Genomic DNA, 13,018 nt, shown 5'->3' with positions numbered 1-13,018 from the left:
CAATACAGAATGCACATAAATGGAATGATATAAAGCTGGAGGATATGGATTCTATTTTAGATTGTGATAGACCAGATATATTTTATAATGTAGACAGTCTTGTGCATCCTGAAATAATTCAACTGATTGTAGAATAACACAATATGTGAAATTTGGTCCAATTCGCTTGTGCCATTTTGTATATTGCTACTTAGAAAAATGTATAATCAATTAAAGTGCTTATGGCACAGAATAATATAGGATTGTGGGGTTAATGTGTTTTATAAAGCCTGTTTTTGCAAGGGAAACTCACCATGACACATTTCGATGCAGAAATAGACATTTTCACTCGCTTCACAAATAATGTAGTAACTCCTGTTTAGAAGCTGTTATTTGAAAGATTCTTTTTTCTGGTACTTCTTGGCATCAAACAAAGTAAATTGCAGAGAGTTGAGCCTAACAGAACCTGAATTACAGATTTTCAAAAAAATAACTACTTTTAAATCTCCAAAATCGCCTATGTTTTTTTTGTGTTTATAGTAATATTTGAAAAGTATATAATGTTATTTATAAAGAATTACACTCATATTTTGTAGTTCAAATGGTTTTCTTTACAATGAAACCATTTGCTTTCATTTCCTCCATTGTATGTGTGCAGGGTAAACATTTGAATTTGAGTATGTTAAATTTAGGCGAAAATACCAAAAAACGCCCTGAGCTTTTAAAAAAAGGCCTCATTAAAGTGTTATAAGCCATGAACCAAGCCAACCAGCTATAAGGTGGATCACAACATTACAAACTTTCACTTACAGTAAAAAAAAGACAGTGATATTTAACGGTGTACTTAATGGCTTTAATGAGGGGAAAGAACTAATCATTGTGAACGACTATCTAATTCAAAAAGAAAAATCGCTGTTGATTATATCTATATAAACAATATATTTTTGGTTTATTGCAAAATATGCATATATACATTTTTCACCACAAATTCTGTTAAACATGATTATTTCAAAAATACGTTGAAATAACGTAAACCGATGGCTTTAAAAAAGCATACAGCCTCCCATCGAGTAACAACCTTGGAGCTCACAACAGGTCTGTCTTTAAAGATTTATAAGTTAGCGTTAAAAATCAATTTCCCTTTGGAGAAAATGAATGGAGTTTTACTACTGGAACCCAACTGCTGCTCTCTATTTAACATTTATAATATTTAAAAACATTTTAAAATATGTAAATGCACCAGCAAAGGTAGACAGAATGCCTCCAGGTACTGTGCCACTTGACTATGGAGATTAAAAATTGAACAAATATTTAAATAAATTTTTTTTATTTACTTTTTCATGTTATATTTCTAATTCAAATGAAACCAGTCACCTGGAGACTGGACCCTACAGTCTGTGTGTTATGAGCGTGTGACTTGTCTTGTGAATTTTAGTGCAGACAGACTCTGGCAGGCATGTATCAGTGAATATATTTGGTAAGTAAGCGTTTTCCTTTGTGTGATACATGTACTGTGGATCAGTGGCAATGTTTGGAACTGATAGCCATATTTACTCTCACCATTTTATCACAACATGTCTTCAGGACACCTTAGCTTACAGGAGTGAATTGAATACTGTATGTATGTATGAATGAGTAACTGAAGTCAGCCCCCTGTTCTATTCTCACAGCGGTAACCATAGTGACAGTAAATATCAAAGACGGTGACTTCTATAACACCGGCATGTCTTTTCACAATTGACATGGTGTTATTTAATAAACAAGTCGAAGTGCGAATTCATCTGTGAAATCTTAATTAACCGACAATGTCTTTCAATTTTAAACTGAGCGTAGAACGCAGCATCTTGGTCATGACCAGACCATAAAACTGATATATATATATACTTATACTATATATATCAGAAAACAAAAATTCTCATCATGCATATTAAACTAACTTTTTTAATTAAAAAGTTTGTTTAAAACAAGAAGAAATGTCTGCCAAAGGGAAAAGAAAATGTAACTTAATTCAAAAGGAAAATAAGTTTCCCCAAGTGGAAGATATTTTCCTATATTTTAATAATAAACTAATTTAATTTTGATAAATTAATCAGAAAACAAGACTTAATATCTAATGTCACTTTGCCTCAAGTAAATGTATCTTGATTTAAAGTAATTTGAAGTCGGCATGACATGAAATCTATTTCTTTTTTTTTTCTATTGTTAATGACTCATCAATGTATGTTTAATTAAAAAAAATGTTGTGAGCTCATAATTTTTACTCAAAATCCAGTGAAAATGCCATACTTCTTTCTGGTGATTTATGCAAGAATTCTCCAATCATTTAGTCTGCTTAAACCAGCACCTGGAAGCTCATGTTCATCAGAATCCATTTAACAACCAATGCACAGAACCAGAAGTCTCCTCTCTAAATATCGTCTTTTTCAATGTTTAGATATTTGTACTGGAAAACAAGACAAACATACTGTTTAAGAAATTTACTTTTTTAGTGGGACTAATTGTAATCCAGAATTCACACAGCAAAGGTTTACTGAACTCACTCCTCAAATGCAGGTGTGAATGCTGAAAGTTGAACTAAGTTGGTAGTTCCATTTATAACCGAACTAAGCATGAACGGAACTGAATTTAGCACTGTAAAACATGACTGACAGCCATTTCTGCTGCAGTTTGAGCGTGTCCAATGTGTGTTTCAGAGTGGATGTAAAAATGGCACTCCATTTCACTGGTCAGTAGGTTTGTGTGGCAGCTAATATTAGGGACAGAGTGAATCCCACTTTCAAGAGAGAGAGAGAAAGATAAAGAAAGAGAGATTCTGGGTAGAATGCCAGGGCATTTCACAATTCTCACAACTTGGCTTCATGCTCTGAAAGCCCAGACAATCTCAAGAAGCCATTTATTGTGCATTCTGCACACACGCAGCCCTCTTATATTCTCCCATTATAACGCTCTCTTCTTTGAACTCAATATTGTCACCTAAATGTGTTTTTTGGCACATCTTCCTGATTCCCAGACTGTTCCCGGACGTGTCTGCAACAGCCGCGACAGCCGACACATCGAGACAGCCGCCCTGATACTGTAAGACTAGTGTCTAAATGCTGAGCAATGTAAGCCTGTTGCTCTCGCAAACACAGAGGTTTAAACTCATCACAGATCACTGAAACACACATCCCAGTGCCAGGAAAGGTGGCATGGTGCAAAGGAAATGTTTTTGGAGTGCGTGATTTCCATTTGTGTGTGGGAGTGTTTGTGGCTGGGGGGGGGGGGTTTGTTTAGCTCAAGCTATGTTTATTTAAGGGAGTGTGGGTCCTCATGACGGAGGGTCCTAGAGGTGTAGTTGTGTAGGAGTGAGTCTGTTTGGTAATTTTCTCTAGCCTATTACTGTGTGTGTGTTCTCCAGTCTGTTTACTAAATGCAAATGTGTTTTGTGCTAGAGAAGGGACTTGAACAGATTGTGCCTGTGCCATATTATGCATCCGTGCGTGTGCGTTTGACCCTTACTGTTCTCAGTAGATAGGGCAGTAACTGCGTTGGTTGCTGTGGCGTCAGATTTGACCTGGCCATTCTCAAAAGCATAGCCCTCAGTCTCCTGCAGCTGCCAATTCAATCCAAAGAGATGCATGGCTATGGAGAGAGAGACACAAGAGAGAGAATGTTCACTTACAACTAAAGGAACAAGAAGCAATAGATTAAGAGACAGTGAAAACACTGTGATATAATCAATATAAAACAAAGTTTGCCCCTGTAAAACATTGTGGAACACTAGGATAATGTTGATGTGGCTTTAAAACCCCTAGGGTTGACCACAAGTTACCTTCACCCCTATGATTCTCTGGTTCCTGGATATAACTTGGGACCTTCCTTCAGTGTCTAGGGGATCTTTATTGCCCATCAGGATATTCATAGGTGTGATCACTTAGAAAAGTAACAGCACATCTTTCCTTAATGAGCCATATGATTTTATGATTTATTAATGCAGCGCAAAATGATTGGGACAAGTTACATTCTAAAGATTATCACTTAAAAGTATCAGCAAAAGTAATGGTGATACTTGCCTTTGTAAACCAGTAAACACCACTTTGTAAACACCACTAGTATTAGAAAAAACAGCCACAATTGTTTTTTTTATGGAATGTTGCAGTGTTTGTTGTTGATTTATCACATCATTACTTTTTAAACTCATGTGCCCTCATACTCTTTAATCAAAACTGTTAATGTCCCCTGCCCTCACAACAACATCTCTTCTTTGATGTGTATACAGGCACAGGACAATAAAACTGTCTTATGACCAGACGAGTTTCAATCCCCCTCCTCCAGCAACCTGTCAGTCACATGAAATGATCACACAAATTAGCAAATGACAGTGAACTAACAATCCAATCAGTTCCTGATGGACAAAAGTTTTTTCTTGTTCCAAAAGCTGTTTCACTAACTAATTAACTATTAAAGTAACTAAGTACCGTAATTAGTTACTTTTTATGGAGTAACGCAATATTGTAATGCATTACTTTTAAAAGTAACTTTCCCCAACAGTGGTTGTAATTATTGATTCATGGTGACCTTAAAGATTCTATTCTAATATTCTAATAAACACTGTCAAAAACTAAACATAGAGTTCCCTTTCAGTCGGTCACTACGAGTCACGTCGTGACCGACGAATTGGGATATCACTTCGATAGACCAATCTACTTTGAGTGTGAACTAAACGAGCCAATGCACATTGGCATGCAATTATTGCATCCAGCTGCCGCTGATCACAGAGTGAGTATAATAAGGCAGCAGGTGCAATGCATACCAGCTTTTTGCTTCGGAGGCGAGCGACAACATCGTTCTGCTCTATGTTTATTTTGAGAACTACGAGTTCAGCACGCTCTCGGAAGCTTTCTGTGTTGGCGGGACGGCGCTTCAGCGGTGGTCGTTCCAGTGTCGAGTGGGTTGCGCACTTCAGGCTGCACTACTCCCTGTCGTGTTGCAAAGCGGCCATCTCCCCTGTGCGCCTCGGCACTAAAAGAGCATTTCCTAAAAAGAGCAAATTTCTCTAAAAGAGCTACATGGGTGCGTCTTTATAAAGACGACGGATCGTCCTTATAAGGATGCCGTTTCACCCGTGCGTTTCTGGGTGCGGTCGTTACCTGGCACCGGGTGATGGTCACGATCGCTGCCTCGCGTGTCTGGGCATTAAGCACGCTGAGGTGGCCTTCATGGATGAGTCATGTTCTCATTGCGGGAAGATGACCATCTCGGAGCTGCGAACCAGGCTCCACTACTCGCAAGGGGGCGGAATCCCGTTGCCGCTACCGCGATCTGGGGCTCGTTCTGGCGGAAGGCAGATGAGAACCTCTTCCAGGAGTAGCGCGGGTGGTTTGAGGGTTACAGTGACCAGAGTTGGACAGTGACCTGTCTCTAGTGCTAAAATCACTACAGCAGAGCCCATTCGAGCCTTTGCATTTAGTTGAGCTAAAGTTTCTTTCATTAAAAACTCTGCTCCTGCTTGCACTGGCCTCCATCAAAAGGGTAGGGGACCTGCACGCATTTTCGGTCGACGATTCGTGCCTAGAGTTTGGGCCGGCTGACTCCCAGGTAATCCCGAGGCCCCGGCCCGGCTACGTGCCCAAGGTTACGGAACGTCCGGCGCCAGGCCTTCACGATGAATCCACGGGAACCGTGGAAGGCTGGGTTCCATATTGAGACCTAAGCAGTTCTTGTATGTTTATAGCCCATGGTATAGCCATAGAGCCCGTGTTTTCCCGGCAGACTTCTGCCTTTCCAAGAGGGTTACAATCACCTCCATTTCTCCATATACACCTAAACGGATGCTATATGTGTATTTGTTTCCGAAACCTCCTTTGGGAAGGATGGGGCTTCCGCAGCGTCCCTGTTCCAAGTGGAGCGGGTACGTTTTCCCAGTGTTATCCAGTCTCACTTAGTAAGGTAGTGCTTTGAAAAATGGTGAGTGGAACTACTTGTAGCCCCGGCCTACACCAGATAGGAGTGCAGGCGGCTCGCACAGGGCACTGGAAGGGGCAGCACCATGGTGCTTTGGTAGGGATCCCAATTCGTCGGTCACGACGTGACCGACTGAAAGGGAACGTCTCGGTTAAGTATGGTAACCCTCATTCCCTGAAGGAGGGAACGGAGACATCACGTCCCGTCGCCACGGTTGCTGTACCACCGCTGAGCGGCCGGGTCGCCGGCTCGGCTCTTCAGCGAAAACCTGGTATGCATTGCACCTGCTGTCTTATTATACTCACGCTGTGATCAGCGGCAGCTGGATGCAATAATTGCATGCCAATGTGCATTGGCTCGTTTAGTTTACACTCGAAGTAGATTGGTCTATCGAAGCGATATCCCAATTCGTCGGTCACAATGTGACGTCTCCGTTCCCTCCTTCAGGGAACAAGGGTTACCATACGTAACCGAGACGTTCTTGTGTAATCAAGCCCCTATAATGACCTTTTGAAAGAAAAAAGAATAAAAACAGCTACATGTCCTGTATTGATTTGTTTATGCATTATTTTACTCTTTAAACAGTCATTGTTATGTGTCAAGCGGGAATACCAATTTATTCATCAAAGCCCACGTTTTTAAGTTAAAATAGCTCAAAAATGCTATAGTAGCCTCAGCTGATGAATTTGGTATTAGTGACAGGAGAGACTGTGCGGCTGTGCTGTGGAATAATATGTTTAGACAGCTGCTTTGGCTGTCTCATTTCACTTGTTCCTGAAATGTCTGAATGTTCTTACCAAAGTGTGCTTGTGTGGAATTTAAGCATTCGAAAATCACACTTGGCCTGTATATTTGTGACACGAGGTTCAGTTCAGGTGTGGCTAGAAACACAACTGGCTACATTTCAGGGTGGATTTGCCAAACAGTCTTTCACAGATTCTGCAAAAAGGCCCCTGTGGGTAGCAAGATGACCTGGGTGAATCAGTACCCATATTTGAGTATGTTTTGTTTCCCTGGTGATGGTAGGTTATTCATTTTGTAGACACTGAGAAAAACACTGCAGCGATTTGTGGAGACCTTCTCCATTTCAATCTTAACCCTACCTGGATCGATCCCATAACATTTACAGTGGGGCAAAAAAGTATTTAGTCAGCCACCAATTGTGCAAGTTCTCCCACTTAAAAAGATGAGAGAGGCCTGTAATTTTCATCATAGGTATACCTCAACTATGAGAGACAAAATGAGAAAAAAAATCCAGAAAATCACATTGTAGGATTTTTAAGAAATTTATTTGCAAATTATGGTGGAAAATAAGTATTTGGTCAATAACAAAATTTAATCTCAATACTTTGTTATATACCCTTTGTTGGCAATGGCAAAGGTCAAACGTTTTCTGTAAGTCTTCACAAGGTTTTCACACACTGTTGCTGGTATTTTGGCCCATTCCTCCATGCAGATCTCCTCTAGAGCAGTAATGTTTTGGGGCTGTCGCTGGGCAACACGGATTTTCAACTCCCTCCAAAGATTTTCTATGGGGTTGAGATCTGGAGACTGGCTAGGCCACTCCAGGACCTTGAAATGCTTCTTACGAAGCCACTCCTTCGTTGCCCGGGTGGTGTGTTTGGGATCATTGTCATGCTGAAAGACCCAGCCACGTTTCATCTTCAATGCCCTTGTTGATGGAAGGAGGTTTTCACTCAAAATCTCACGATACATGGCCCCATTCATTCTTTCGTTTACATGGATCAGTCGTCCTGGTCCCTTTGCAGAAAAACAGCCCCAAAGCATGATGTTTCCACCCCCATGCTTCACAGTAGGTATGGTGTTCTTTGGATGCAACTCAGCCTTCTTTCTCCTCCAAACACGACAAGTTGAGTTTTTACCAAAGAGTTCTATTTTGGTTTCATCTGACCATATGACATTCTCCCAATCCTTTTCTGGATCATCCAAATGCTCTCTAGCAAACTTCAGATGGGCCTGGACATGTACTGGCTTAAGCAGGGGGACACGTCTGGCACTGCAGGATTTGAGTCCCTGGCGGCGCAGTGTGTTACTGATGGTAGCCTTTGTTACTTTGGTCCCAGCTCTCTGCAGGTCATTCACTAGGTCCCCCCGTGTGGTTCTGGGATTTTTGCTTACAGTTCTTGTGATCATTTTGACCCCACGGGGTGAGATCTTGCGTGGAGTCCCAGATCGAGGGAGATTATCAGTGGTCTTGTATGTCTTCCATTTTCTAATAATTGCTCCCACAGTTGATTTCTTCACACCAAGCTGCTTTCCTATTGCAGATTCAGTCTTCCCAGCCTGGTGCAGGTCTACAATTTTGTTTCTGGTGTCCTTTGACAGCTCTTTGGTCTTGGCCATGGTGGAGTTTGGAGTGTGACTGTTTGAGGTTGTGGATAGGTGTATTTTATACTGATAACGAGTTCAAACAGATGCCATTAATACAGGTAACCAGTGGAGGACAGAGGAGCCTCTTAAAGAAGAAGTTACAGGTCTGTGAGAGCCAGAAATCTTGCTTGTTTGTAGGTGACCAAATACTTATTTTACCGAGGAATTTACCAATTAATTCTTTAAAAATCCTACAATGTGATTTTCTGGATTTTTTTTTTCTCATTTTGTCTCTCATAGTTGAGGTATACCTATGATGAAAATTACAGGCCTCTCTCATCTTTTTAAGTGGGAGAACTTGCACAATTGGCGGCTGACTAAATACTTTTTTGCCCCACTGTATATTGTCGTCTCAGATCCTTAAAGGGACAGTTTACCAAAAAATGAAGATTCTGTCATAATTTATGTAGTTCAAAACACAAGAACACAAGAAACCAAGTGACCAAGACCTGTTAAGTTTCAAAAGAAAAGAAAATCTTTTTTTGAGAAAAAATGATCTCATACTGTATATCTCGTTCACAGATTTGAGTACGCCGGTATAGCAGAGGACAATATTATAAGTGACTTCATTTAATTTTGTTTCTTATACAAAACTATAGTATTAGCTTCAGGAGATTATCATATAATACTTTTATGATACACATTTTGTAATATTTCGAGCTGAATTGTCGTCTCTCTATGCGTTCATTGCATAGCAAGAAAATCCCTCAAAAAGTTTTGTGTTCAGCATAAGACAGCAATTTATACAAATTTAAATCAACATAAGGGTGAAAAAATATACTTTCATGTTTAGTTGAACAATTACTTTAACTACAGTGCTGTTTAAAGCCTTAATCTAGTGGTAATTGTCCCTGTGATTTGTGATATCATTAGTTGGTTTTGCATTAGTATAAGAATCTCATAGGACGTACTGTATATGTATGTGTGTGTGGTAGCTGTGCTGAGGTGGGCTGCTCTGAGGGGACAGACTGATCCTCTCTCTGAGTAACAGCAGTGTTAGCTGCAGACGTTGGCTCTAATAAAGGTAATTTAGACCTGCCAACAACCCCCACTGGGTCTTCATGCCCCAAGAGCACACACACAACCTCCCCACATAAATCATTCTTCTTCTCTCTGTGCTGGTGTATTTGTGTGTTTACTTGTGTGCGTAAAGTTTCTTATGTGTGTTTGTTATCTGGAACTGTAGGCTTTGCTGGTATTCCTGAAATGCGTAGATAAAGCGTTGTAACATTATACAACAAAAGCACTCCAACGACATGGAGCATTAATGAGAAGGATAAAGACATAAGAGTTGATGTACAACAGTTTCATTAAAGTATTTGAGCAGTAATTGGCTTATAAAATTCCTTACGCTCACCCTCCAAAGTCTTGCCATATCTTTCTATCCGGTCTTACTCTTTCTCTCTCATTAAATTAGATACCCGCTGGGCCGGCCCGTTCACGGAGTAGCCGATGTCCAGCACTCTGACCTTAGCCGAAGCAGGGGGTTATGGGAGAGTGGGCGGTATTGACTTCTGCGGCAGAAAGACGGCCACCCCCTGCTGATCTGATCGAGTCGCTCGCCGACACACTTTTGAGCAGGCTGCTCCATTAACTTTCAGCATCGTAAATGAGGAATGAATATGGAAGTGCAAAGTTTTTCACCTCTGTATCGGACTCTTATTGTTCATGAAACAGTTCATTGATGGTCAGTTGCATTCACTTGTTGCAATATCTGAAAGCGAAACTAATGTGGATGAATAAACAATCTTAAAGAGATAATAGAGGATGGGCACGCTCGGATCTTAGAGCCGCAGGGCGTTCGGGAACGATCATGCATGTGTATGGAACACATCCAGGGTATTAGAATACAAATGCGCCAAGTGCAAAATAAAAAAGTGTCTAGTTCTCTCAGCTGACAAAGAATGTAAATTGGCTGTTAGGTTTTTCCTCATTTCCTTTCCCTCGGTTGTCTCGCGAGTGCTAAAACAGCTAAAGGTGGGCGAGATCATGGGAGGTGGATCGCTTTGTTGATGAGCCCTGGGAACAGAAAGCGATGAATGATAAAGCAGGCTTCAGAGAAAGACCAATTCTACATGGGGTGAGTGGAGAGAGAGTGAGAAAAAGAGAGAGAAAGAGGGCAATGAAGGGAAGCACAATGCCTGATCAGTTTGGAAGTGGGCCGCTACTGCCTCAGGTGTGTAAGGAATGAATAAGGGAGCAAGGAGGAAGAGAGAGTTTTCACCAGGGCAGGGTTCATATGCAGAGTGGTAAGAATTACAGTTGAACTAAATGCAAGGCAACTTATATGAGGCAGGATTGGCGGTTATGTAACCAGTGGGACTCGCAATGCTATCGAGGACCCAGCAAAGCTTCATCTTAAAATACAGCTCCATATTTCTCACTCTGTGTCACTTATGATCATTAGCAAGAGGACGGGGAAACTGGCTTTCTGTGACTCAACGAGAAACTATTTTCAGAATTAGTGGGAGAAAAACAACAGCAAGCAACACCAACAGAACTGAGAAAAACCGTTGCATTTAACTGCGCGAGAGATACGCCAATGAATAAAAAAGACTTTCTGCAGCAATAAATCAAGGGCAAAACCAAATGTCCTTCCATCCCTCAGGGTGTTGTGTTGAGAGGAGAGCTGCTGACAGCCTGTCCCCTGAGCATTTCCAAATCACCCACACAAATTACCTCAACTCTCACCGTCCTTATTTACAATAATCAACCACTTTTTGCAAGGCACCAAAGCTGCATTTTTCTATGCCTATGTATGAAGAAAAAATAATTATGTGTATTCAGAAATTTCATCAATGCCAATCAAAACATTTTTGAATGCAGGGTGAACAAGGTATGAAACAGATTTTAAAAATGACTATTAATTATTCTAAAATCATTTAGCAAAAAACATAAGTGGGAGGACAAAGCAGCTCGCTAAACTGTGAAAATAAGAGTGCACTGTGGAAAGACTGAGTTAGTATTTTCTCCAGAGCATCACTACTCATTCATGGAGACACAGACCGAATGAAAAATTCCGCCTGGCTCTACCTAAATGTACAATGCTTTTTAGAGGTGAGAAAAGCTGTGAAGTATTTATGAACAGCTTCTCCATCTTTTAAAACAGGACTGAGGAACTCATGGCATGCCATGCTTCCTTTGGCTGGTGTTTGGTCCACTGAGATTGTCCAGCTTTTGGTCCACTGAGTTTTTCCAGCTTTTGGCGTCAATGCTCAGAGCAACGTTTAGAGGCCATCAGCACTCTGTTCAGAAGATGCAACTTGTTTACCATGGGCATCACATTGTTTTAAAAAAGGGAATAGTTGAGGGAAGTTGGATAGACTTCTTGGTTGTGAAGTCGTGCTTGCTCATGAATTTTTTTCTGTTTTGGTAAATAAAGAGTTGAATTGGAGATGAGGTCTGTAGCAGAAAAAAATTAGAAAAAAAAAATCTAACATGCAGAAGATGCTGAAAAACCAAAGTATATGCAGGATGTGGACAATTATTCTGAAGAACAGTGATAAAAAAGGGACTTGTGAACAAGTATGAAAAGAAAACAGCTGGAAAGGCCTATGCTGCCTTCCATCAGGGCTTGTGCTGCATCAGTCTCGTCTCAGAACTCTCTTTTCAAAAAGCTCAGGGAGCAGTTAAGTGAGTAAAAAAAAATCTGGTCTCAGGCCCATTCAGTTAACCTGTCGTTCTAGTGAGATTTTAGTGGTGGTTAGAGGAGCCTCTCGACATGTTTGAGACATCTGGGTGAACTTCCATCCAGTATTAAAGCCATCCTCAGAGGATGTGGTATTGATCGAGCGTTCATGAAAAATCTCTACGTGGCTACGTTACCCCTGTTGAACAAGGACAGCGGGAGAGAAACCTGATTTTTCCATCCGCTGTCTGTCTTGTTGTGTGGGTGTGGGCTTAGCGGAGATGGCTGGGGTCTGACACACCAGATGGGACTGACAGAGAAGAGGCTCTGGGTTTTCTTAGTAGCTGGAAGAGCTGCTGACGCTTAGTGAGCGAGGCATTGTTTGCTGTGTGAAACCAAAGAGAAGGATATGTTCTCCATCTGCAATGTTGACAGTGTGAGACACTGTGAGACCAAGACGCTGCATACATTGAACTCGTTTTACTCAAGCTATAAAGCATTCTAGTGCATAATTAAAGACACATCTACCTGCAGAAGAACCATCACATCATCAGTTTTTACAGTTTACAGTGAACGTTAGCAGTGTTTACTTCATAACTGCATAGATGTGTTGCTTGTCATTTAAGATTAGCTTGGTTGTCATGTTTTATGAATCATATATTACAGTTTTTTCTCTTTTTTTTTTACACTTACAACTAATCAGAGAGGCCATTCATTAGGATACTTTTCCACTGCACCTTTTGAATAGTCTGTTTTACCAGATAGGAGAAATTACAAGGACTAAATCAATTTAGTGTTGCAGCATAATATTTTACTAATACAGTTTTAAGAAGACACATAATTACATATTATGATTATACATGTATATAATAATCCTCATTATAATCCTCAACATTAAGTGCATATGTTACGCAGTAAATCTATTCTAATAGTTCGAAACAGATCAGAAACATAAATGTATATTTTTTTGGAATCCAGCTAACAGGGAATGTTCTCAAAACTGTTCTCAAATTTATGAGCAAATGTTCTTCCAATAATGCTGTAGCGTCTGGAACACTCCAACACACAATATATATT

The 13,018-nt window shown here is 40.5% G+C and overlaps 1 protein-coding gene across 4 annotated transcripts in view; it reads right to left on the bottom strand.

The window, feature by feature from the left end:
- The window catches only part of tenm3 (teneurin transmembrane protein 3), a 123,492-nt gene that overhangs the window by 93,903 nt on the left and 16,571 nt on the right, over nucleotides 1-13,018 (bottom strand). For all 4 annotated transcript variants that reach the window (XM_016232249.1, XM_016232263.1, XM_016232257.1 and 1 more), the window contains exon 2: nucleotides 3,478-3,600. In XM_016232249.1, coding sequence (XP_016087735.1) covers nucleotides 3,478-3,600 — 123 coding nt within the window. The remainder of the gene's footprint in view (nucleotides 1-3,477; nucleotides 3,601-13,018) is intronic.

Source organism: Sinocyclocheilus grahami, unplaced genomic scaffold (assembly GCF_001515645.1).
Source record: "Sinocyclocheilus grahami isolate Dianchi unplaced genomic scaffold, SAMN03320097.WGS_v1.1 scaffold17.1, whole genome shotgun sequence".
Taxonomy (NCBI): Eukaryota; Metazoa; Chordata; class Actinopteri; order Cypriniformes; family Cyprinidae; genus Sinocyclocheilus; species Sinocyclocheilus grahami.
Note: the sequence above shows the minus strand (reverse complement) of the source record. Positions and strands in the feature narration are given on the sequence as shown.